Genomic DNA, 24,013 nt, shown 5'->3' with positions numbered 1-24,013 from the left:
AAACGACTGGAGGTATTTCCGACGGAATTCTTCGAGGATCCTACGGAGAAATTTCTGGACGAACTTATGGAGGAGCTCCTAGAAATATTTCTAAACGATTTTCTGGAGAAATTTTCTGAAAATTTCGAAGGAATTTGCGGACGAATCCCTGGAGGAACTTCAGGGAATTTCAGAAAGAACTCCAGAGAGGGCTTTACTGGAGAAATTCTTAGAAGGATTCTCAGACAAAAATCTGGAAGAGTTTCCAAAAGTATTTCTAGAAAATATACCAATGGAATTAAAGGAAGAGTTCAACGAGAAAGTGTAACGATTGTCGACTGAACTTTACTCTGAGTCTTTAAAAACTTGGCGGATTTTTATGAAATTTTCTGATTTTTTCATCAAATTATTTACGTGGCAATTGTGAGAAATAGTCATTCAACACCAGAACAATTTTAATTTCTTGCCGACAAGCAAGAATTTTCGATCTTGGATACTAAAGAAAATTTACTGAGAAAATTGAAAATAATTTCCTGTTGAAATTTGAACTTTCTGCAAAACTGTAGACATGGAAAATTGAAGAGACATTCCTAAAATTTCAAATACAACTCCGGTAAATCCACGAAAATTTAGATAAATTTCTTGTGGAAATGAAAAATAATTCATTGTGGGAGGTAGGAGTTGAAATTTAGACAAAATCTGTGGAAATTGAGATGAATCTCCGTTTAAATTTAGTAATTCCTTTATTTGCCCATACGGTGAATATTATTAATTTCGAAGATACTTTGGAAAGAATTTTCAATTTCAATCCTCTTGAATTTTAAGAAATTCCCATGCTCCTTATTTCACGGGAAATTATTTTTAAAACGATTTTTCACTAAAATATTTCTAAAACTTTCAGAAAATTCGAAGAGTTCTTCAAACCATTCTCATTCTCGACGGTATTCTGGAAATACCGATTACACAGAGAAACAGACGTCTGACTCATCGTTCCATCGTTCACCTTTTTAACGGGTTGTTAATTTTTATTTGTAGGTGATTATCGGCCCCTATGGCGCTTCGATGAATTTTGCTAGTGTTTGACTTTGCGCACCACCGCCATTTGGTTGCGGCTTGACCACGCTCAGTGATTTAGCATTGAAAGGCAATGTTTCCGTGACGATGATTTAGATTACTTTTGTTCTAAGTGAGATGTCTGTTTCTCTGTGCCGAAAAGATCAGATGAATTAGAAGAAATTAAAAATGTTCTAGCCAACAGTTGAATAGATTTAATCAAGTGATTGTAGAATTCTGTCTTTTTGCCGTTTAGATTAAATTAGATCTCATTGCGTTCTGATGTAAATCGAAATACCTTTTAAGAAACATGTCGAAAATGCCACCGCCACCTAGGAAAATTTAAACGAATGCTGAATCGCAAATTTTTGAACCAGACACAACTAAAAAAGCACGTTTGACTTCTAAAATGTGTTGCAGTTATCAACCTTATCAACGGCTAGTGTAGGTTCCCAAACACACGCGATGCGAGTCGCGACGCGATTCAGCGCTTGGCGACAGGATCTGTCGCCATTGGTATGGAAGCGTAAATAGAACATTGCCTGCAGCGACCAGCGATAGAATCGCGGCGACTAGTTGTCGCCGTCGCGGATAAAATCACTTAGGTCTGGGGAACCTTAAATGGTTTTGCGTATAAGATTTTAGTCCGGGACATTAGTTTATTATGTATAACTTTTGTAATATTTATATTCTCTCATAGAAGTCACAGAATTTATAAGTTAGTAGAAATTATATTTTCTTTTCATCTTATTGTTGGTTTTTCTCCTTTATTCAAGTGATTTTAAATTTTAAAATTATGTTCATCATAGCTTATTGATTGTCTTCAAGTACCTTTAAATAGGAAGATAAGTCTTCAAATATTTTGAAAAGCTCAAAATGTCTCTTGAAATAAATGTCTTCACAGAGATTCAAATGGCTTCAAATTGAAGACATGTCTTCAAATCTGCATCCCTGGGTATTTAGGTCGTGACACGGAAGCACAAACAATCATCAAATCGCATCAGTTCATCATTGAATGCTCAATTTTTTTCTACAACACCCAAAAAATCTGACATTGTTTCCATCGAAAAGTACGTAGATTTTTCCATGAAATTACGTAACTTTTACCTGATTTTACGATAGAATTTTCATTCCACGTGAAAATCAGGTAAGTTCTACCTGAGTTTTGGATAGAATTCATCGGACACGTAAGTTTCTCCTGAATTTTTGAAGACTGTTACGTGTCACGTAAATGTACCTGAAAATTCAGGTGGAAACCGAGGGCGATTCACTTGTGTATTTCGATTCAGGCCAACGTATTTGATCACGTATTGATGTATTTTTCGTGCATTTATACGTATTGGCTCAATAATGCATTTTGTGAATTAATGTTTTTTCGTGTATTTTAGTACAGCAGACGTTCGGTAACTCAAGTCATTTAACTGAAATGCTTTTAACTGCAATTCGATAGTTGCAACAGTTTTACAGTTATTGGACCGCTAAACTTCAAACGATGTCAGACTCAATGACAGCTGCATTGCTGCTACATTTAGATGCACTTTTATTGCATCTGACGTCGATTGGCAACCGTTTGACGTCTAGAGTGCATTGCATTAGAACGGCATTCGATAACTGCAAAGTAAACATTTGCAGTTATCGAACGGCTACTGTAATTGTATGTTTTAAAATAAGTGTACAGTATTCGCTGATCCGACAAATGTATGGCCGGATTATCGGGTTTCTCTCGTTAATCCGACTGTCAAATCCATACAAAGAACCAAAACAAAATCACAGCATAAATTTGAAAACTGACAGCATAATATGTTTAAATGGGTGTTGATACTTTTTAATCCGGAAAATTCCGAATTGGTGAGATCCGAATAAAGAGTCGTCGGACTAGCGAGGTCCGGATAAGCGGGGATACTGTATTGAAATCGATGTATTAATATTTTAGAATATATTTTGAGGGTTCATTATTTACACTTGCTTTAATGCTAAAACAGCTTTTAACATGATTCAGTTTTGTTAATCCAGTTTTAAATGGTCTTTGGGATGCCTTTTGTGAATCTATTGTAAAATTCAAGAAATATATATTTAGAATGCTGCAGAAATGATGCATGAGCATGACATGTCTCAACGTGTAATACAAGAAATACAATGAATACTTATTTGAAATTTCTAGCTTACAAGTACATATATTTATAGGTATCGAAATGCGTACATATAATGGAAGTAGATGGATGATTTATAATCTGTCCTATTGAACTAGGACTCGAGTAGATTTCAATCGCTGTTCGGTCACATTTAGCCAAAGTTTTTACACATGGCTGATAAAATAGAAAACAGGAAACCTATACAGAATCCGTGAATAAGAGAGTACCATGGGCTCTATCGAAAGAACTTGGGTTGCTTAAGCTCCCACAAACAACTGGCTTTTCTCTTGATGACCAGTACAAACATGCACCTTCTTCAAACGAATACTCCATTGCCCATTGACGATAACATCTTTTCCGTTGATAACATGGCAGCAGGCAAAGTAGATAATTTGTAAATCATCGCAAAGCCTATCGATGGGTCGGAAATCAAACACGACCATTGGTTCGTTTTCCAGAAATTTATTAACTTAACAAATTCCGATATAGCGTCGTACTACAGGACGAAGTTGAATCCGAAAGAAAGTCACTCTTTGTAGTTATCATCAAATGTATACCGACAATAGTCGGAGCGCAGAAAACCCCTAGTTTTCACTTTTTTCAGCTGACACTTTATTTATTAGTCCATAGACAACTCAAAGACACCATGAATAAAATAAAATTGATTGAATAGGCTTGTTTTTGTTCGGTGTGACATGAGTGACAGGTTTTGATTTATTTCATCGGTCTGCGGCGTACAATTGTTGCATTTACCAGAATGTTGAGTGCTCTGTGTAATAATATACGAAATTTAGTATTTTTTCCTGAGCAATACGTAACCATTGAACGAAGTATTACGAATAAGTGCTATAAAAATTATGGTAATTCTATTGAATAATAACACTAAATAGTTCTATTTTTCAATCAGCGTGTAAAATTATACCAACTTTGAATTGGAAAAAGAAAAATGGCTACCGCGTCGAATTTTCAGATCGTATCTGGCTACTGAGTGTTGAAGTCGTGTCTTTTTCGTTAGCATACGGTAATGGCTGAAGAAATTGTCTGTAAGTTTTGTTGTGCTGTTTTCCATGATTTGGAACGATATATTTATCATTCGCGAGTGCATAAGTGCCAAACACCTTTTCAATGTGTCTTTGAGTGCGGATTACGTTGCAAATCCTTCGAGGCTTACAAAAAGCACCTACGCTTGCGGCACCAAAATGTGAAGGCAAAACGCGTTTTTCGGTGTACTGTAGTTACATGCGATTGCTTAGAAGATAGTGTGAAATCGATGGCCAAGCATCTGGCGAAGCATTTGAGTTCTGGACAACCAGCGTTTTGTCCATTCGGATGTCAGACGAAAAAGCCTTTCGTCACTGTGAATAGCATGCGCATCCACAACATGTATTTCCACCGTAATGGAAATGTACAATGTGTTAATAACGTGAACAGTGAACCCGAAAATAACTCCGGCCTACTTCCGGAACCTGAAGAAAGCGGTGGCGTAATACTGAATAGCGATTCTAATGAACAAGTGACTCCGCAGTGTCCGAAATTCGAGGAGTGCAGCGGGACTATAATAAATATATTCGGAACCTTATTTTTGAAGCTTCTTGCGAAAAAACATGTCACTCAAACAGCGATTCAGGAAGTTATCACAGCGCTAGGGGAGGCTGCTACTGTGCAGAACACCTTTTTGGCTAGTTGTTGTGCTTCAATGGAAAACAAGATGGAAGAGGAAGTGGGAAAGGAATTGAGCAGGGCTTTTGTGACAGATTTGACAAAAAAATTATGCAACAGCAATATTTTTGATGCAATGTTTGGTCTAAAGGGTATGTTCAGGTCACCCCATATGCGCCAAAAATTCTACAAAGAGCAGTACAGCTTTGTTCCTGCAATCTTTATATCTTTACAAAGAAACAAAGAATACAAATACAGTCTCTATTATTATGTTCCAATTTTGGAAACTGTGAAAGCGATGCTTGATGATCCAAATATTTACCAAGCTGCTTTCAGGAAAAAACTCAAAGTACCAGGATATTTGACAGATTTTGATGATGGCATGAAATTTAAAAGCAGTACGTTTTTTACAGACAAAACCATAAACATTTTCTTGTACCAAGATGCCGCCGAAATGGTTGTCAATGCCATTGGCAACGCCACATCTCGGTACAAGTTGTTATGCATGTATATGGTATTGGGCAACCTCGATCCACATTTACGTTGCAAGACGGAAAATGTGCAACTTGTCCTTCTTTGTAAAAATAAAGATTTCTCTTATTTCGGAGGTGATCGTGTATTCCGTCGACTTATAGAGGACATAAAAGTATTGGAAGAAAATGGGATTGTTGTTCATGGTGGAGGTTTTCCTGAAAATGTTCGGGGATCTATTTTCACGACTATGAATGACAACCTAGGCGCCCATCAAATAGGAGGGCTGGTGGAGAATTTTTCTACAAGTTCACACTTCTGTCGCACTTGTTACATTGATCATAAATCATTCAAAAGTGATTGTCTTTATAAAGCTGAATTAAGAACACCGGAGACTCATGTAGCAGACCTTCAGAAAATTGTTGATAATCCAAGCTGTATCCCTTACAGAGGAGTGAAATCGAAATGCATTTTCGATGAACTGCAGTATTTCAGTATGTTCGACCTTGGTGCGGCGCCGTGTGTGGCTCATGACCTTTTTGAAGGGTGGATTAACAATGACATTTTCCTTATACTTAAACGCATATCCAAAGAGCACAACATTTCTGCTCTATATCTTCAAGGAAGAATTAATGAAGTTTGCCAAAAACTTAAACTGGACACAAAAATTGCGATTGATTTTGCAAGGAAATCAAAAAATTTCAAGGCCAAGGCATGCGATATATGGCATATGATTCAGGTCCTTCCATTTGTGCTTCTCAACAAACAAGTTGATTATGACGATCCCTTAATATTGATGCTGATGCTTATTAAAAAGATCACAGACATAGTCACTTCTCCTGTTGTGTCAGAAACCCAAATTTATCTACTTCGGTCTTTAATAATAGAGTATTTAGAGCTCCGAAAAAGCATGTTCGATATTCCACTTCGACCAAAACATCATTTCACCACGCACTACCCTTGGCTCATATTGCGGCTCGGACCACTTATGTCTTTTTGCACTTTGTTTTGTGAGAGAAAGCATTGCTTTTTCAAGCGGGCTATTCGAAGTACTCTCAATTTCAAAAACGTAGTTAAGTTTTGTGCTGAACAACATCAACTATACCAAGCACTTATGGGACAAGAGAACGCCCGTTTTGAAAAACATTTTGTAGTGACTAAATATGTTGAATCGTATGAATATCTCTCAGCGATGGTACAAAATGAACTGGAAAGGAATGGACTACTAAGCAAAGATGCTCTGTATGCCGAAGAAGCATCGTATTGCGGATACGATTATAAGAAAAACTATTACTTGTTTCTCGAGCATCACGTTTTTGGAGGGTTGTTTTATGTGGTAAAAATCGATCTTCTAATATTTAACAAATCCACTGAACAAATTGTAGTCTTTGGGTCAAAGCATTGCGTTACCAATGTTTCAGAAAAAGGAATTATGGAAGTCGATATAGAACCTCAAGAATCTGTAGCTTTAAATATAACTGAATTCATTGATCGAGCACCTTTAAGACCATTCTGCGAAAACAATATGCTTTACTTGTTCATACAGCATTCAATTCCTTTGATTTAAACAAACTCCTATATTAAAAACGAGAAAAAAACATGGCAAATTCATATAAAGTTTACAAAGTATGTGATGCATCACGGATGAAACGGACGGCTTTTCCTGCTCTTCGCACACTTGGCAGTGTATTAGAACAAGGTAAGGATATTATTATTAACTACGTAGCGACTTGATCAACTTTGGCAGTATCAACATAGACTGCAACTACTCATGAATATTCCAAACAACAGTAAACTACCTGTAATCACATAAATGTCCCATCTTTGCTGGGTTTCCTATTCATAAGGGACAAATATGCGGTTACAGGTAAAATAGTACTTGTTCAAAACATTAGTATCATGAATTATATAATAACAAGAAATATTTTTTTTTCTTAGTAACGCGATTAAATTGTTGAAACAGCTTCTTTTACTTATGTATATACTCTAATCAAAATAGTATTGATTGTATTTTTATCTAATAATTGCTAGGATCAATTGCATTTGGTGTAGTACTGAGTGGCGTATACACAGAAGCTGATGGATGCAGAATTATGTCGGACTTGGTACTGGCTGCATTCGAGGACCAACTTCTAATGTTAACAGCAGAAGGAGAAGGATGGACAACCAACTTCATACAGACTATGAGCCATAATCCTGTTTTGTCTATTTTTGAAGCTCAAGGTATGTAAACAAATTTAACATTAGTTTCTACATAAATTATTATAAAATGTATAAATTTGAATAATGGAATGATGGGTTAAATATTGCTTTGAATGTGTAATTTTGAAAATAATAATCATATGGAGAATTGGTGCAATACCCTACACCAGTAGCCTTAAATCAAATGTTGCTCCAAAGTTGCATTTATTTTCAAACTTACCTCTACCTCCATTACTTGCAGCCAATATTATGCTATACAAATAAATTTAGACAAATTTATCAGTTCGTATACATGCACTGGAATGCACTGCTTTGCATTATACTGCATTGTCGTATACCAATCGTCTCATCATAGTGTATTCCCTATTCATAGATATGCAATGGGCACGGGGTTGTGCATTATTTTTTTACTATTTCACTGATCTTATGCTGTGTAGCACCTTCACAGAGTTACAGTACACTAATGTACTTAACATACGTATCCATACAGCAATAAAACAAAAGCAACAACTAGTGAAACGAATGAAACTCTTCACTGTGTTACTAAATAATCCAAAACACTGGTTTTAAGCTGATGTTTATCGTATCCATGAATTGACAACTCTCACGTGATTAATGAGTAGGTCCTATTCTGCATGCACTAAAACCAAAAATACCCAAAAGTGTTTTCACTCAAAACCAGGGGACTAAAAGGTGGCTTATTCGTCTACCCATTATTCAAGCAATAGGCCTTTTCACGAGACGTTTAAAAACAGCTGATTTTATCGTCAATTGACAGTGAACAGCTTCGGGATTGTGGGCCTGTTCAGCGGTTGTAAACAAGTGCAGTCTCGGCAGTGTCACGCGAAAAGGCCTATATAGCGTAGGGTCTGTTCAAATATTACGTAACGCAATAGAGAGTGGGGGGTGGTTTGATTTTTGTTTCGCTTTGTTACGCAAAATATAGAGGGTTAGGTGCTTCAAAATATTGTTACGCGTAACAAATTATTTGCATAGGGAAAAAATATTTAAAAAAAATAAAAAAAATTTCATTATCTTTAAAAAAAAATGATCTATTGTATTCAAGACAAAATTTTCAAAACGACTTATCTGCTTTTGTAAACAAAGATTCAAACGACGATTTGACGAATCTGATAGCTTTCCCACGCAAACCAACACCATCAACAGGTAGCGGAAACCTTCATCTACCTATTGATGGTGTTAGTTTGCGTGGTAGAGCTATCAGATTCGTCAAATCGTCGTTTGAATCTTTGATTACAAAAGCAGGTAAGTCGTTTTGAAAATTTTGTCTTGAGATAATAATTTATTGCTACTTCAAATTCTACTAAAATTAAGATCTTTTGCAAAAATACCATTTGTTACGCGTTACGCATAGGGGTGGGGCTGGTTCGTAAAATGTTAGGGATTGTTACGAGAGGGTGGGGGGTTCTTAAAAACAAACGTTTTTTTGCGTTACGTAATATTTGAACAGGCCCGTACAATGTTTTTATTTCGTTCAATTCGTGATAACAACACTTCAGACGTATTGACTTTTTCAATTTTTGTTTTCGATTTCAAAAATAGTTAGAGGCTTTAAAAATATGGGTTCTTTGGGAAAGTTGACCTTAAATAAGCCAAAGAATCGACTGAGACAATAAAACGAGATACAATTGAGATACAATTTTTGACAGGAAAGGTCAATTAGCACTATAGATACACTAATAAAAATACACACATTTTTATTGGCAAAATTAAAGAAAATTACAAATAAATTTTATGTGTGCGTTAACAACCACCTAACCATAGGAGAATCCACATAAAGGTTATTAGTTAATAAGAGTTATGTGTGTTTCCACATATATGCTATGCGAATTCACATAGCCGTTATTGTCGATGCAGATGAAATCAAGAACATGTATGAACTTGTCTCAACTATGTCGCTCGACTTAAATGTCACTGGTCGCTGGCGACCCTTTCCAGTAAGTGCTCCAGCGACGCAGGTAAATTCAATGCGTCGCTGCAGCACCAAACTGGAAAGCGCTCGCTGGTTGAGCGACGCGACGGTCCAGCGACGTTCCAGCGATGACTCGCATAGACAATATGTGGGAAATGCTATAGTCAAAATTCATGTGTGCCACACATAATGAATATGATTGGAGTTTTGTCAGTGTAGTGGAATATATAGATGAGCGAAGATAAATCATTTGTCTCCAAACGAACTGTCAAACGTGTCTCCAAACGAGCATTACGTCACGATTAAAATGAAAATATTAAGACGTGTGACGTCATATGCGCCTGGTACATAGTCAAAAAAACGAGCCCAATGCTTTCGCCCATTTGAGTGAGTGTGTGGGACGCTGAGCACACTGTTCCAAGCACACTTTGTTGCCATCCGTATACGTATATATAGGAACGGACCTAAGGACCTAAGTAACATTTTTTTCATGAATTAATTTGAATAGCGCAATCAACAGAACAAAATGAAAGCTTTTGATTGCAGTATTTAAATTAATTCATGAAAAAAATGTTACTTAGGACCTTTTGAAAAGTTAAGCGAGCAATGTTCCATCGTTCAAATTATCAACCTACACCCACCCCGTACAGCCCCCTACGCAATGCAGCGGAACGGCGACGGAAACGGCAAGATTTGACAGTTAGCCCATATATTTTCTGTCAAATTTGCCGTTCCGCTGGTATTGCGTTTGGGCCTTAACGTTTTTTTTGTGTGGAAGGTCTCCACACTCAAATTAATCGACTAATTATTTCTATGTGCAGAAGTCGCATAGACTTGGTCTATGATTCCACTTATTAGTTTCAAATGCAAGTCATACAAAATATGTGCAAAACTATTGAATGCTAATGTTATTTATTTTAAGTGCAGACCAATGATTATCAATCTATAATCCAACACATAAAATTCATCATGTAGCGCTTGAGTGAAACAAGCCGACGAAACACAAAGTTGCAAAAAAAAAACAAGATCAGAGAACTAGAAAATTCTAGAAAACAGTTTTAAATTATATTCTGCGGTATCATCAACGGATTGCACTATGCTGCATAATACGTCGAGGTTAGTAGACATTCAAATTATTCATAATGAAAACATGCGTGTTCAAACTTTTTGTGTGGCATTAGGAATGACTTTCGATTATGTTTTCAGAATGCTAACCGGTGGCGAAAATGCTACACAGCAGGTTATTGGTTCCTGACTGCAGCACACGATGGGTTATCTATTTCCGATGCTTTGGTGGAGGTTTCACTAGTGTTCATCCGGAAAATCAATCATTTTTGAAAAATGCTGTTGAAATATTACAGCAAACCCTGGTTGAACACAAGGCAGTCCATATTATGATGAACTTTCAGTCGAACTTGATCTGGATGGAAATGATGCGATAAGATACAGGAGCGTAACAAGCTCAATAAAAGAATGATTTATATAGGGAATGACGGCTTTGGCAGGTTTTGTTCTATTATTGGCAGGGGGTTTTTATGACTGACTAGGCTCAAATTTGGCCTGAACATTATTTGCATATCAAAGAATATTGTGGCCAAATTTCATAAAATTTGGTCGACAAAAACCCCCCTGCCAATAATAGAACGAAACCTGCCAAAGCCGTCTTTCCCCCTATAAACTTATTATTTAAAAACAAATAAAGTAACATCCAATTTCATTTGCGTAGTTCATGTTTATATACCTGTTATTATACCTTTTGAAAAGTATGTGCAATACTAATAAATATTTACCGAACGAATCATCATATGTTTTATGTGCAGCGCTTATGTGAATTGTAATACATTCGCACATAAAATTCATGATGATAGAATCAACACCATTTCATGAGCACCGCACATATTATTTAAAAGTGAAAGCAACTGGTCCTGTTTTAAGTGCATTGCACATATATGTAATATGCACTTTTTTCTGAGTGCAGGCTTCTAGTGTGGAAGTTTTCGGAAATATGATTTGCACGCACCGTTAAGCCCCAAACGCAATACAACGGAACGGCGACGGGAACGGAAAATTTGACAGTTAGCCCATATATTTTCTGTCGAATTTGCCGTTTCCGTCGCCGTTCCGTTATATTGCGTTTGGGGCTTTACGCTTTTAAACTTGTTGAGTAGTTTTGTTCATCATTTTACTCATTTCATGACAACACAAGGAAGAGAGAGGAAAATGCGAAAAAATGTACCTAACATTAGGTATCTTTTCTAACCGTGTAGCACTGACAGACCTGTCACGGAAAAACGTCAATTGACGAATAAAGCAAGAAACACTAAAAGTGCACATCAATGTTTTAGTTTTGTTAAGTTTTGAAAACAAATAATAAATTTCAAATAATCAAAGTTATATGCAACAGAGCATGGAAAGAACGATTTTGTCTGTGGTTGTTCATCGAAATGCAACAAGGTATATTGAGCTCAAACAATTAACAATATTTAAAGTTATTCGCAACTGCTTATTTTGCTTGCAGCGTACTCAAAACTCGACCGTGGAAATCTCGGCAGTTCCATTTGATACTCGCTGGTCTGGTATGTTTTTAATTACTCTGATATCACACTTATTTTAACAAAGTTAGCTTTTGGTTGTAACTGTAAGTACATTCAACACTGCCCATTGCAAACCCCACCAAAAATTAGATAAGGAACACTCACGTTATTACGTATGCAAAGGTTTCTGGGTAGAGTAGGAGCTTAGTGTCCTTCAAGGCTTATATCTTTATATTTATATATTTTAATATAAAAAGACAATATCATCGTCTTTGACCAGAGGCTATACATACTATAGTACATATATAAACAGCAATAAGGACACCTAAACACTCGATGCCCACGTAGCGTTTTTCCAACGCTGCGAGCACACGTTGTTGAAAGGACGCAGGTGTGCATGCATAGAGAAAAAGCGTTACCGCTACAAAGCAAGGCCATGGGGAGGGTGGCTGGGTTCGATTCCCGGTTATTTATTTAGACTAAACTGCCGTTCTAAGCATAACTGTCACATGTACATAGGAATCACATTAAACATGGGAGAAATATGCGTATGACGACAGTAAGGCGCTACAATACATTAAAGTCCAATTCAGCTGTGTCCATGGCTGCACGTTGCCAGTCACGCAGTCTAGAGAGAATTGTCAAATCGTCTTCTACCTGATCGATGCACCTTGCTCGATGTACGCCTCGCTTTCTTCTGCCCGTCGAATCGTTATCGCTGGTTCTCCAAACAGCTGATATATTGGCTGATTTTCTCCCTTCAGGAAAGGTACCGCCGCGCTTTCTGTACCCGCTTTACTTGTTTCTCATGGGTGAATAACATTGCGGTGTATCATTTGACGCGGACGAACTTTTTGACAATGATTCGCCTAAAGTTTTGAGCAGCATGAGCATGACCGTACAATTCGTTTACTACTCCGTGATTGACTTGAACTGACGAAATTGCACAGGGAGCCAATTGGATGCAACTTGGGTTTTAGCTGGTTTTACAGCTATCATTCTCAATGTACATGTTTCGGAAATTCATTGCATTTTACTAGGTCTATTACGACGTCGGCCAATTAAAGGTAAAATGGGACGTTAATGCGTACAATGGCAGTGTAGAGATATACTTAATTTGTCGAGATCATTCAATTTCTATATAATATTACAATTATTCTATATAATATTACATCAGGTATATTATCTAATGTGTTTTTGTATGATTCCTGTACTGCCCTTCTACGCATAGTTGTCCCATGTAAGTTTTCGTGGATTTTGACTTTTCACCATAGAGTAGCCTATTTTGACGTATACTTTTAGAAAACTCTTACAGATTTCGAACTTGGTTCGGAAAATCATTGAAAACAACATCAAGTCTATTTGTCCCATTGCTTAATTTCTACGCATAATTGTCTCGCGGTGATTAAATTCATCATTATGGCGGATTCTGTTATTTTATTGAGCAACACACATTCAAATATCATTTTCTGTTTAGATCTTTCAATCTTAGCCTGTTCCACTGGTTCAATGAGGGAAATTTGTGTAATACTCATTCTAAGCGACATAATCACTTCAACCACGTGAAAGGTTCACTTCCATGGATAAACCATGTGGAGGCATATGTTAATCGCAGTAGTCATTCACGAAATGATGCACTGAACGGGGCTGATATGCGTAGAAACCACAAAACAAGTGCTCTATTTCTCGGCATAACTGTCCCGCCAAACTATTTTCATGATCGTTGTCGCAAATTCTATTTGTGGGTGAAAAAAAGAATGATTTCAATGAAATTAAGTCTTCTGAATGGTTCTGTGATGTAATAATCTTATATTTCATTCAGGTTATACGTCAGCAATGAAAATTAGGATTCAATTTCAAATGCCATTTTCTCATTTGTCGTTTTTTGAATTTGGTACAAGCATGCGTAGAACGGCAGTGTAGCCATTATGGCATCTTGGTATTCTAAGCAACGATCACAAACAATGATGACTGTATGAGGAAAATATACAACTTTTACCGATGTTTTGGTGTATTTAATTTTTAGCGAAGTATATGGGCAAATGGTGGACCACATCTTCGCTTAGTATCTATTGTATTTTATACAACAAGCTGAAGTCCAGAAGATTCTTGACTCAGCGACACTTTTATGAGTACCATGGAGTTGGATATTGGGGAAGGTATTCGTTGAGCCAGGGTTTGCCTGTAGCTGACAATATGACCGTGGTAGATCTTACATCGTAACACACCATGCAAAGGTGTCTACCCAGCGTTACGGGGGCTTGAAAGCTTTCATCTATAGTTACGCCGAAATTACAAGCATTCAAATATTTGCCTAATGTCTTACAGTCAAACAGCATTGAATGCGTTGAATTCTCAGCAACATACATATCAAAATTCGTTTGGGAATGTGTTCAGCCACTCCAAACCTCGGGTAGTCGTCAAAGTGAACCTGCAGGTATTGGGTTATTGGTCACTGTGTCATTGAGGGCAATGATCCGCCTGATATGTTGGCAAGATTAAGTACATCTCGATAATTCATAGGACTCGAAAAATTTTGTTGTGTATCTGCGTGTTCTCTTTGAATGGAACTAAAATCTTGGGAACACTCTGTAATAGAGAACATCTGGAGAAATACATTCATTGCGAGACAGTCTAAACGTTTCATCCCCAAAAACGTATTTATCACTCGCTAAATTTAAGATCTTCCAAAAAAAGATTTTAACACATATACAGGTCATTCACAAGCCGACATCACTTGAAGATGTTAGGAAAAGGAATAAATTGGTAAACTGCGTTTTGGAGATGACAACAGCAGTTTGTAAGCAGTTTGCAGCTTAAATATTTATTCAAGATTTCTTGAATGTTCATGTTTTTACCATATTTTTAATGAAAACTATTGACAAACACAAACCAAAGATTTTGCTGAAAACCAGTAAAATTTTAGCCGCGATAAAATTGCTGAAAACCAGCAATAGTTCTGTCAAAATGCATTGCTGTTTTGATTGCCGTAAATACAGCAAAATATTTTGCTGAATTTATTGCTGGTTGAACAGCACAAAAAAAAAATCAGCAAAAAGTTGCTGATTTCCATCGATTAGTGTGTCCAAATTTGATCCAGACCTGGGTGCTGCAGGTGCTCCCATGGGCCTTTTCACGAGACGTTTAAAAACAGCTGATTTTATCGTCAATTGACAGTTCTTCTATGAAAGTGACTGCTTCGGACTTGCAGGCCTGTTCAGCGGTTGTAAACAAGTGCAGTCTCGGCAGTGTCACATGAAAAGGCCTATAAACTAAATTATTTTGCAGTTACTTGGCTGTCAAACATTTCCCGCTCTTCGAATTTCTCTTTCCACGCTGCACGAGGGCGCACAAATGCGCTAGACTCTACATGACTTTACGATTGTTTACATACATTGATGCTCCAATCAGCTGCTGAATCTCGTGAAATTTCGTAACGAGTCCTTTTTAATTGCATTCCCACTAATTTTCCACTCGAAATATAATGTGAGAATATTTGTTACAAAGAATACAAAACACAAACAAAGTTTATTTTTATTTTTTTCCCAAAATAATAACAATACTTCTCAATATTAGATCAGAAACGAACATAACCACAATCTTCAATGTTTGGCTCCGACACAATAGAACATTTTGGCTTCAGTTTGACAACCAAATCGATTCTATCCGCACCACCCAGATCCAGACTATCTTTTGAAAAAGGCCAAAGTTTTTTTTATTGATTTTTTCAAATGGATACAATTAAAAAACGACGCATCCTAAAAAAAAATGTTGTATGGGTGACTATCGCAAAATCAGTCAAAGTTTCTAATAAAGATATCGGAAACAATTCAAATTGAGCCCTACACTGAAAAAAATCAGTTTAAAAAATTAAAACTCGATTTGCGAAAAAACCCTTTTTTTTTATTTGTATGAAATTGTGTCTCAAGATAGGTGATTATGTTCCCTACCAACAGTCCATACATTGAAAGCTCGACACTTTTAAGGGAAAAAAGTTTTTCTAACAAATTTTTTTTCTTGTCGGAATTGATTTTTTTTCAGTGTCAAGGAGTGTCAGTGGATTTAACATATACATACATATATTAAAATATTCCTGTACAGTCAAGCAGAGCACAATATTTAGGTCGTAACTAATCGTAACGGATAAAAATACACTGGAAATAATTTCGACAAGAAAAAGTTTTTGTTAGAAAAACTTTTTTTCCTTCAAAGTGCCCAGCTTGCGATGTATGGACGGTTGGTAGGAAACATAATCACCTATCGTGAGGCACAATTTCATTCAAATTAAAAAGGGCATTTTTTTGCAAATCGAGTTTTAATTTTTAAAACAGATTTTTTTCAGTGTGGGGCTCAATTTGAATTGTTTCCGATATCTTTATTAGAAACTTTGACTGATTTTGCGATAGTCACCTGTATAACATTTTTTGTAGGATGCGTCGTTTTTTGATTGTATCCATTTGAAAAAATCAATAAAAAAATTGGCCTTTTCAAAAGATAGTCTGGATCAAATTTGTAAAACTTAGTTAGAGCCATTCACAAATACGGCCCAAACAAATTTCAGAACCCTTCCATACAAAATACGTTACGAGAGAGTGGGTGGGGGCTTTCAGCCCCCAGGTCCATTTTAGCGTTATGTAATTTGTGAATGAACCCTTAATTTAACTATTGATTTATTCAATTTATCAATTAAAAACGACGTCAGACCAATCAAACGACAACAAAATCAATTAATAACGGTGCTCACCTGCAATTTTGACAGCTGACCGACCTGATGCTCTTTATGGCTCTCAGCTTGTGGTTGTCAATCTGGGTGTCACGCTTACCTAAGGTACTCACGTGTCAGCTTCTAAATGTCACGATGCGCTTAAAGTGATTGTCAGTAAAGAACATCGTTTAAAAGCGTGGTGATTTTTGTTTTCATATCTGATCATCTGGTGATGGTCACGACATTTTGCAAGACTGGTTAATAGGATACTAAGTTCACAGACAAGTGCTAAGTTGAAAAGCAGGCCAAGTTTCAGTTGGAATGTAGAGCCATCGCAGAAGAAGAAGACCTGTGATCACCAGCTTGAATGAACGGAAAACTTTCCAGATGTTGTGGTTGTCATATCCGTGTCATCTTGACTGTCATGATGATCACTTGACCTCATCAGCAATGAAATAATCCATCTAGCCGGAATTGATGCCTTTTTGCTGCATTATAAAATGTAGGGAAAGGATGGTCAATATGCTCCCCCTAAGTAGGGTGACCACATGAAAATTTTCCAAATGAGGACAATTCCTTCAAATCGTGCCAAAAAGGAGGACATTTTATTGAAAAAGGAGGACATATGAAAGAAATTACCAACTCGAAAATTTCCTGTATTTGATATTAAATTGACTGATTTTTCGGGGCGTCAAGTCAAATACGACATACAAATTTATTAAAATAAAAAAAAGAAAGAACGAACTCACCATCTTTATAGTGAGATTCTATTAAACAAGCTTCACTCTATCTGAATAATGGTACACAAATGTTTGGTGTATCAATATGCTGGCAGCAATGCACAGAATTTTAGCAAGAAAATCTGGAATAATATTATTTTTCGAATGACTTAACCATCGCATACATCGCAACGTTGAGCAATAGACAACTGATTGTATATTACTTAAGACACCCAAAAGACCAGCGGAGATTATTCCTTGACTACCAACAAGTTTATGGCATGCGAATGCATCTAGACGGCGTGCACCATGACCACGATGCTTTCAATAGTTGTTCATAGAAATTCAAAAATGTTTTCAGGCTGAATACAACTACGGAGATTTTCATGACGTATTATTTTCTGATGAATTCAAGAAAGATTAATTTTTCATTTACTGTAAATTAGGAACTTTATGTTTGATTAGAGAACATCGTTGACTAGGGAATATATGTTTGCACCCGTCTTTGAAATGGGGTCATAAGTTTGAGTCCCATGTTTCCTCCAACACATTTTATCAAGCTCTTTTAGTGGAATGTCTTTACCTGTTATGGGACCACGTTCCGGTTGAATTAAATGGAATAGTACAAAACTCGACTCATTACAGGTGACCATTTTTAGATTTCTTAGGATTTATTTTTAGGACACGTACCATGTGCTACGATCGAAATAAGATTCAAACAACCAATGTATGCTTTCTCGCAGCACAGCTTGAGAAGCATTTGAATCATTTTATTCTTAGCCCATTATTCACAATTTCGTGAAATTATCAAACTCTTATATCAAATCATTATTTGACATCTTCTAATACACTTCACTAATGTTTGGTATTAACATTGATTTTAATCGAAAACTCGATGGAAAGGGTTCCAAGTTGGAAACGAATTTAACGCAAATGTATATTTACAACCGAAATTAATGTCTAGCATTGTCAATTGTTCCCTCAAAATGTACAAAAAGGAGGACATTTCAGCTCAAAAGGAGGACATCCGATTTTTATCGAAAAAGGAGGACATGTCCTCCTTTAGGATACCATATGGTCACCCTACCCCTAAGCAAATCTCCTAATTTAAAGGTGATTTCAACCGAAATAGTGTAATTTAGAAGTGTTTATCAATAATCTAGCATATCAGTCATTATATGGTCCAACCATTTTTATGAAAAACCAACATTATTACAATAAAACGATTTTATTCCAAAATAGTGAATTTTCATTTAAAATGAACGACGCTGGGCAATATGCGCTACCCAAAAATAAAAATCGAAATATTCCAATATTTTTCACTGAAATAGTCACACTCTTTTGCAAAATATTAGTGTCAGTCTTATACTTTAAAGTAGTCAATATTTAAGACTTATTAAAAAAAGAGAAAATATTTTTTTTATTTTAATCCGAAAATTGCCTAGACCGGCACCGGGAATCGAACCCAGCCACTCTCAGCATGGTCATGCTTTGTAGCCGCGCGTCTTACCGCACGGCCAAGGAGGGCCCCCCCTTAGAAATGTATGAAAATGTATGATATCGTAAAAATAAGACTGGCAGCACTTGATCTCTTTGTTTGCTTCTTATGGATGCAAAATGTGAACAAGTCGAAATGGAACCGCTTTTGACGGTTTGATTGGAAACAAGATGGCGTCTTCGTCGATCTCTTATTGTAGTACTAGCAGACCCGACGAACTTTGTTTCGCCTAAAATTGATTTATTCTCTGATTAGTTCTCGAGTTAAGCAGAAATGTTTGTTCCATTTGTATGGGAGCCCCCTTTCCAAAAGGGGGAGGGGTCTCAAACCATCTTAAGAACCTTCCCCTACCCCAAAAACCTCTGCATGTAAATTTTCACGCCGATCGGTTCAGTAGTTTCCGAGTCTATAAGGGTCAGACAGACAGAAATTCATTTTTATGTATATAAAATAAAAAAATAAATAATAATAATAAGAAGAAGACTAGCAGACCCGACAAACTTCGTTTCGCCTAAATTTGACTTATTCTCTAATTAAATCTCTTTCCAGAAGGGGGAGGAGTTTCTAACTACCACAGAAACATAGCTTTGCATCCAAAACCTCCACATGTCAGATTTGGTTCCATTTGATTGATTGATTCTCGAGTTATGAAGAAATTGGTGTTTTATTTGTATGGGAGCTCCCCTTTCCAAAGCGGGGAGGGGTCTCGAACCATTTTAAGAACCTTCCCCAGCACCAAAAACCTCTCCATACGAATTTTCACGCCGATCGGCTCATTAGTTTCCGAGTCTATAAGGTTCAGACAGACAGAAATTCATTTGTATGTATATAAATAGATTTCTAATATTAAGTATTCCTGTACAGTCAAGCAGAGTACAATGTTTTGGTCGTAACTAGTCGCAACTAAACAAGCGAAAAAAGGAATATAATATTTTTTGAAGCTTTAAACCCTTTTTTAAATGTTACTCTTAATTTAAAAAAAAACTATATTTAGTTGCTGGTAGGGAACATAATCACCTATCTTGAGACAAAATTTTATTTAAATCAGAAAGGGCGTTTTTTTCGCAAATCGACTTATAATTTATAAAACTGATTTTTCCAGTGTTTTGCTTAATTTGGATTCTTTCCAATATTTTTATAGATTAAAGGGCGCGAGTATTAGTCATTTGGCAGCGCAGTATCATAATTTGACACATTACCGGTCGCTACTAAAAGCGCTGCTATAAAAGTAGCGCAACTGACAGGTGACCAAATTTAGTAGCGCGGTAAGAGCGCTGCTATTTTCTTAATACTAAAGACACACTTGTGGTACAAGTACCACGGTTATATACCCTAGAACATATTCTTCTCTCTTCTTCTTCATTGGCATTACATCCCCCACTGGGACATTGCCGCCTCGCAGCGTAGTGTTCAATTAGCACTTCCACAGTTATTAACTGCGAGGTTTCTAAACCAAGTTACCATTTCTGCATTCGTATATCATGAGGCTAACACGATGATACTTTTATGCCCAAGGAAGTCGAGACAATTTCCAATCCGAAAATTGTCTAGACCGGCACCGGGAATCGAACCCAGCCACCCTCAGCATGGTCTTGCTTTGTAGCCGCGCGTCTTACCGCACGGCTAAGGAGGGCCCTGGAACATATTGTACCATGATTTTCCACGTTGTACCAGCATGGTACTAGTAATACAACTTGTACCATGGTACGAATACCATCAGTGTGTCATTAGTATAACTGTCAAATGTCAAACGTCACTGGTACGAAATATAGCCACTAAATTGATAGTCGAAGAAGAGCGACTAACTAAAATTACAGCGCTGCGAAGGTGATCAAAATACTCGCGCCCATTAATGATACTCTTAGAAAGTTTGACTGATTTTGCGATAGTCACCCACACAACACTTTTTGAAGGATGCGTCGTTTTCGTAAGTGACGTTCAAATCGCATATCAGTCCCGATTTATGAAATGTAATCATTTGGATGAAATTGTGTTTTCAGACTATGTTTAGGTGTAAAAACAATTCCATAATTTCGCTTCAGCGCTTAGTAGTGTATGCCGTCAGTATACTAGTTGCGGAAACACATTTTTTCTTGCTAAAAGACAAAAAAATATCTAACTTTATATCTTTCTTGTAGTTTATTCAAATCGTTTACAATTACACATGAATATAAGTTGGTCAGAATATCTGGCAAACTGATACTGATACTGCTTTTAATAACGTCGAAAATCGAAAACGTACTCTTACCCAACGCGCACTCTTGCCCCACTGTACTCTAATGATGCATTAACTTGACACAGCTATATTAAATGGGGCATATATCACAATAGATCTAACAAATGGCCGCAGTGATTGAAATACCCAACAAGAAAAAAACCGTTTTGGCTCGTTTGCATATTCGCTAGTTATTGCGGACAATACAGTATCCGACAATACTAGCAAAAATTAGCATAATGTAAACGCTTATTAGCGATGGCAATTCCTGTTCACATTGCGCTAATTATGCACTAGTATTGTCGGATAGTGCATTGTTTGATAGAATTAGCGAATATGTAAACGGGATACTACCTATACATAGTTGTTTACGGGTTAGATAAAAAAAACTATGGACATTAACACAATGTGAACATGAATTGCCATGTGCTAATAGGCGTTTACATTATGCTAATGTCACGCTAGTATTATCGAATAGTGCATTTTTCGCTAGAACTAGAAAATTTTTAAACGTTTCGCTGTCCTAATGTTTTAACGAATCTTTGTTTTATTTTTGCAGAATCACTTGGAAGAAAACCAGAAGAAAATCAATCACCGCATCCAATTGCAACAATTGCTCAAATTGTGTCTGGCGTGTCAAAAATTGACGAATTACAACCAACTGCTGGAATGAAACCACCCGAAGTGGTTGCTTCGCAGATTGTGTCTAATGACGATGAGTTAACAGACGCCTGCACATCCGAACTGGTGTATGAGACAATCTCCCTACAGTCACATGCAGAAAATGATACATCCGAAAATGCCATAGACATCATAATCAACAACGCTGATCAACTAGAAGACATCGATCAGGAGTACGAGCAGGAAGGAAGTCAATCGAAAGCAGCTATTCTCGAAGGTGTTCAACCATTGATACTGCATCAAGATGAAGACGCGATTGATCCACTTGAAGGAACCGAACAGGATGAAGAGCAAGAAGAGTGTCACTCGAAAGCAGGTATTATTGAAGTCGAACGACCACTGAACCAGATGAGCCAAAATGATGACATTGAAAACCGGTCCCCGAATACCGTCCAGAAACGTAGCGCTCCGGAAGAGGTACAACTTCTTAAAAGTACCAAAAAACATGCCTCTACGGAGATGAAATTCCGGTGCTTCAGTATTAATTGGAACAAGTTCAGTGACCATCTTCTAAGCCGTTTGCGTGCACTGCAAGAATTCAAGAAATCAAATCCAAGTGTCTTCACGCCAGCTTCGATACGTATTGCCAAAACTGAACTTACGACATTAACAAACACAGTAGTGGAGCAGCTCCGCCTGATCGATACACAGATCCGGGCTGATACGATGGAGAATGTCGCAAGGCAGATTTTGAAAAATTCCCAGCTTTGGATTATACAGATGACGATGGCTTTGGAGCCGGCCAAGGCTACGTGGAGTTAAAATATAAGATGATTAACCGCAATAACTACTTGAATCGATTCAAGAATACTGAAGTACAAGCAATTAACAACGCAACCAGTTCGAAGAAGAAACGCAACTCACGAGCCGGAACACTCTGTGAGTATTGGGCACATACATCCAACCAATGTGACAAGGGTACGCTTTCCCAGCTGGCTCGAGATGATCCAACCTTATTATCGGATGAATTTCTGCTACAGTCGCAGGCCTATGTCAGATACATGTTGGACGAGAAAGTTCAAACGTCTAGAATGATATCTCAGCTTCCTGTGCTACGGCGAAGACAACTGTTGAACTTTCATTTTGAAAGGGCCACCGGAGTGAATGTGAGTGAGTTTCGGGAGTACTTCGCGATGAAAAGATGGAAAATCATCCAGGTCTCACTCTCTCGCAAAACTGATTCTAATTTGGATACATCGTCGACTGACTATGCGATACTTCAGTTTTTGTGCTCACTTGTGGGAGAGAATTTCAACGAATTATTGCTTCGCAAAGAAGTTAGTAGATTATTTTTTTATGTTTCGAGCAAATTTGAATTAAAATTAATTATTTTAGATCGGCACCCGTGTTGATGATATCATTGTTGGAAGTCCGGGACCAGTCGTAGTAGCTGTAGGTAAGTCTTTTGTAATTTTTTTGTTGTAAAGATGAGATAGGATGAAGACAGCAAAATCAATACCATAATGAAATAGCATAAGTTTACATTAAGTATTTCTGTTTGAGGTCTGATCCCTAATAAAAAATATATCCTCTACCATGATACCATCTGATACTGAAATTAGAATATAGACTGAAATTAATATGTATATGTTTAGTTTCCATATTTCCAACAAATTTGTAACAGTTTTTATTTCTTTACAGATATAGGAAATGATAAAACCATTTTCTATGTATACGCCAACGAAACACGATTGTCCGAGGGCGCGGACGATATAATAACTGGCTTGGAGGATCTGTTGACCATTCACTTCGTACATAATTTCATGTACACCAAAACGACTTCGAAATTCATGGAGCTCCTTCAAGAGTATTTCCTGAAGATCATCACTTTGGCGGCCTCGAAATCAAATGCCAGTCGTGTAGGACAAAGGCAGCGTAGTGTCAGAAAAGTTATTTCTGCCTTGTCGAGTTTTGAAATGAGCAGCTAAACCGATTTCGAAACACGTTTTCCGTTCTCCAGTGAATTGATTCTTAAATATTTTTTTAACCGACTTGTTTGCTATACTGCTATTCAGTGAATTGATTTTGGAAAAAGAGTAATAAAATATTTAAGCCTAGAACATTTTTTTTTTGATAAAGTAAATAATTTGTCACATTTACCAATTGCGATTTTTTTTTACATGTCTCTCTATACTATACTTATTTTCGATGCTAGTATGTATAACGTTGTGCCTATTTAAATGTTATGTACCGCAAATTAGGTAATAATTATCAGAACTGGCTCCATTATCG

General features: G+C 36.9%; 1 protein-coding gene across 1 annotated transcript; it reads left to right on the top strand.

The window, feature by feature from the left end:
- Positions 1-4,181: 4,181 nt before the first annotated feature.
- LOC134203845 (uncharacterized) lies at positions 4,182-23,841 on the top strand. Its single transcript, XM_062678686.1, is given in 7 exon segments — positions 4,182-4,207; positions 6,841-6,993; positions 7,326-7,517; positions 21,660-22,466; positions 22,469-23,058; positions 23,117-23,177; positions 23,423-23,841. Coding segments are annotated over 6 exon segments (2,037 nt in total). The 5' UTR covers positions 4,182-4,207; positions 6,841-6,893; the 3' UTR covers positions 23,710-23,841.
- Positions 23,842-24,013: the final 172 nt, after the last annotated feature.

Source organism: Armigeres subalbatus, unplaced genomic scaffold, assembly GCF_024139115.2.
Source record: "Armigeres subalbatus isolate Guangzhou_Male unplaced genomic scaffold, GZ_Asu_2 Contig253, whole genome shotgun sequence".
Taxonomy (NCBI): Eukaryota; Metazoa; Arthropoda; class Insecta; order Diptera; family Culicidae; genus Armigeres; species Armigeres subalbatus.
Note: the sequence above shows the minus strand (reverse complement) of the source record. Positions and strands in the feature narration are given on the sequence as shown.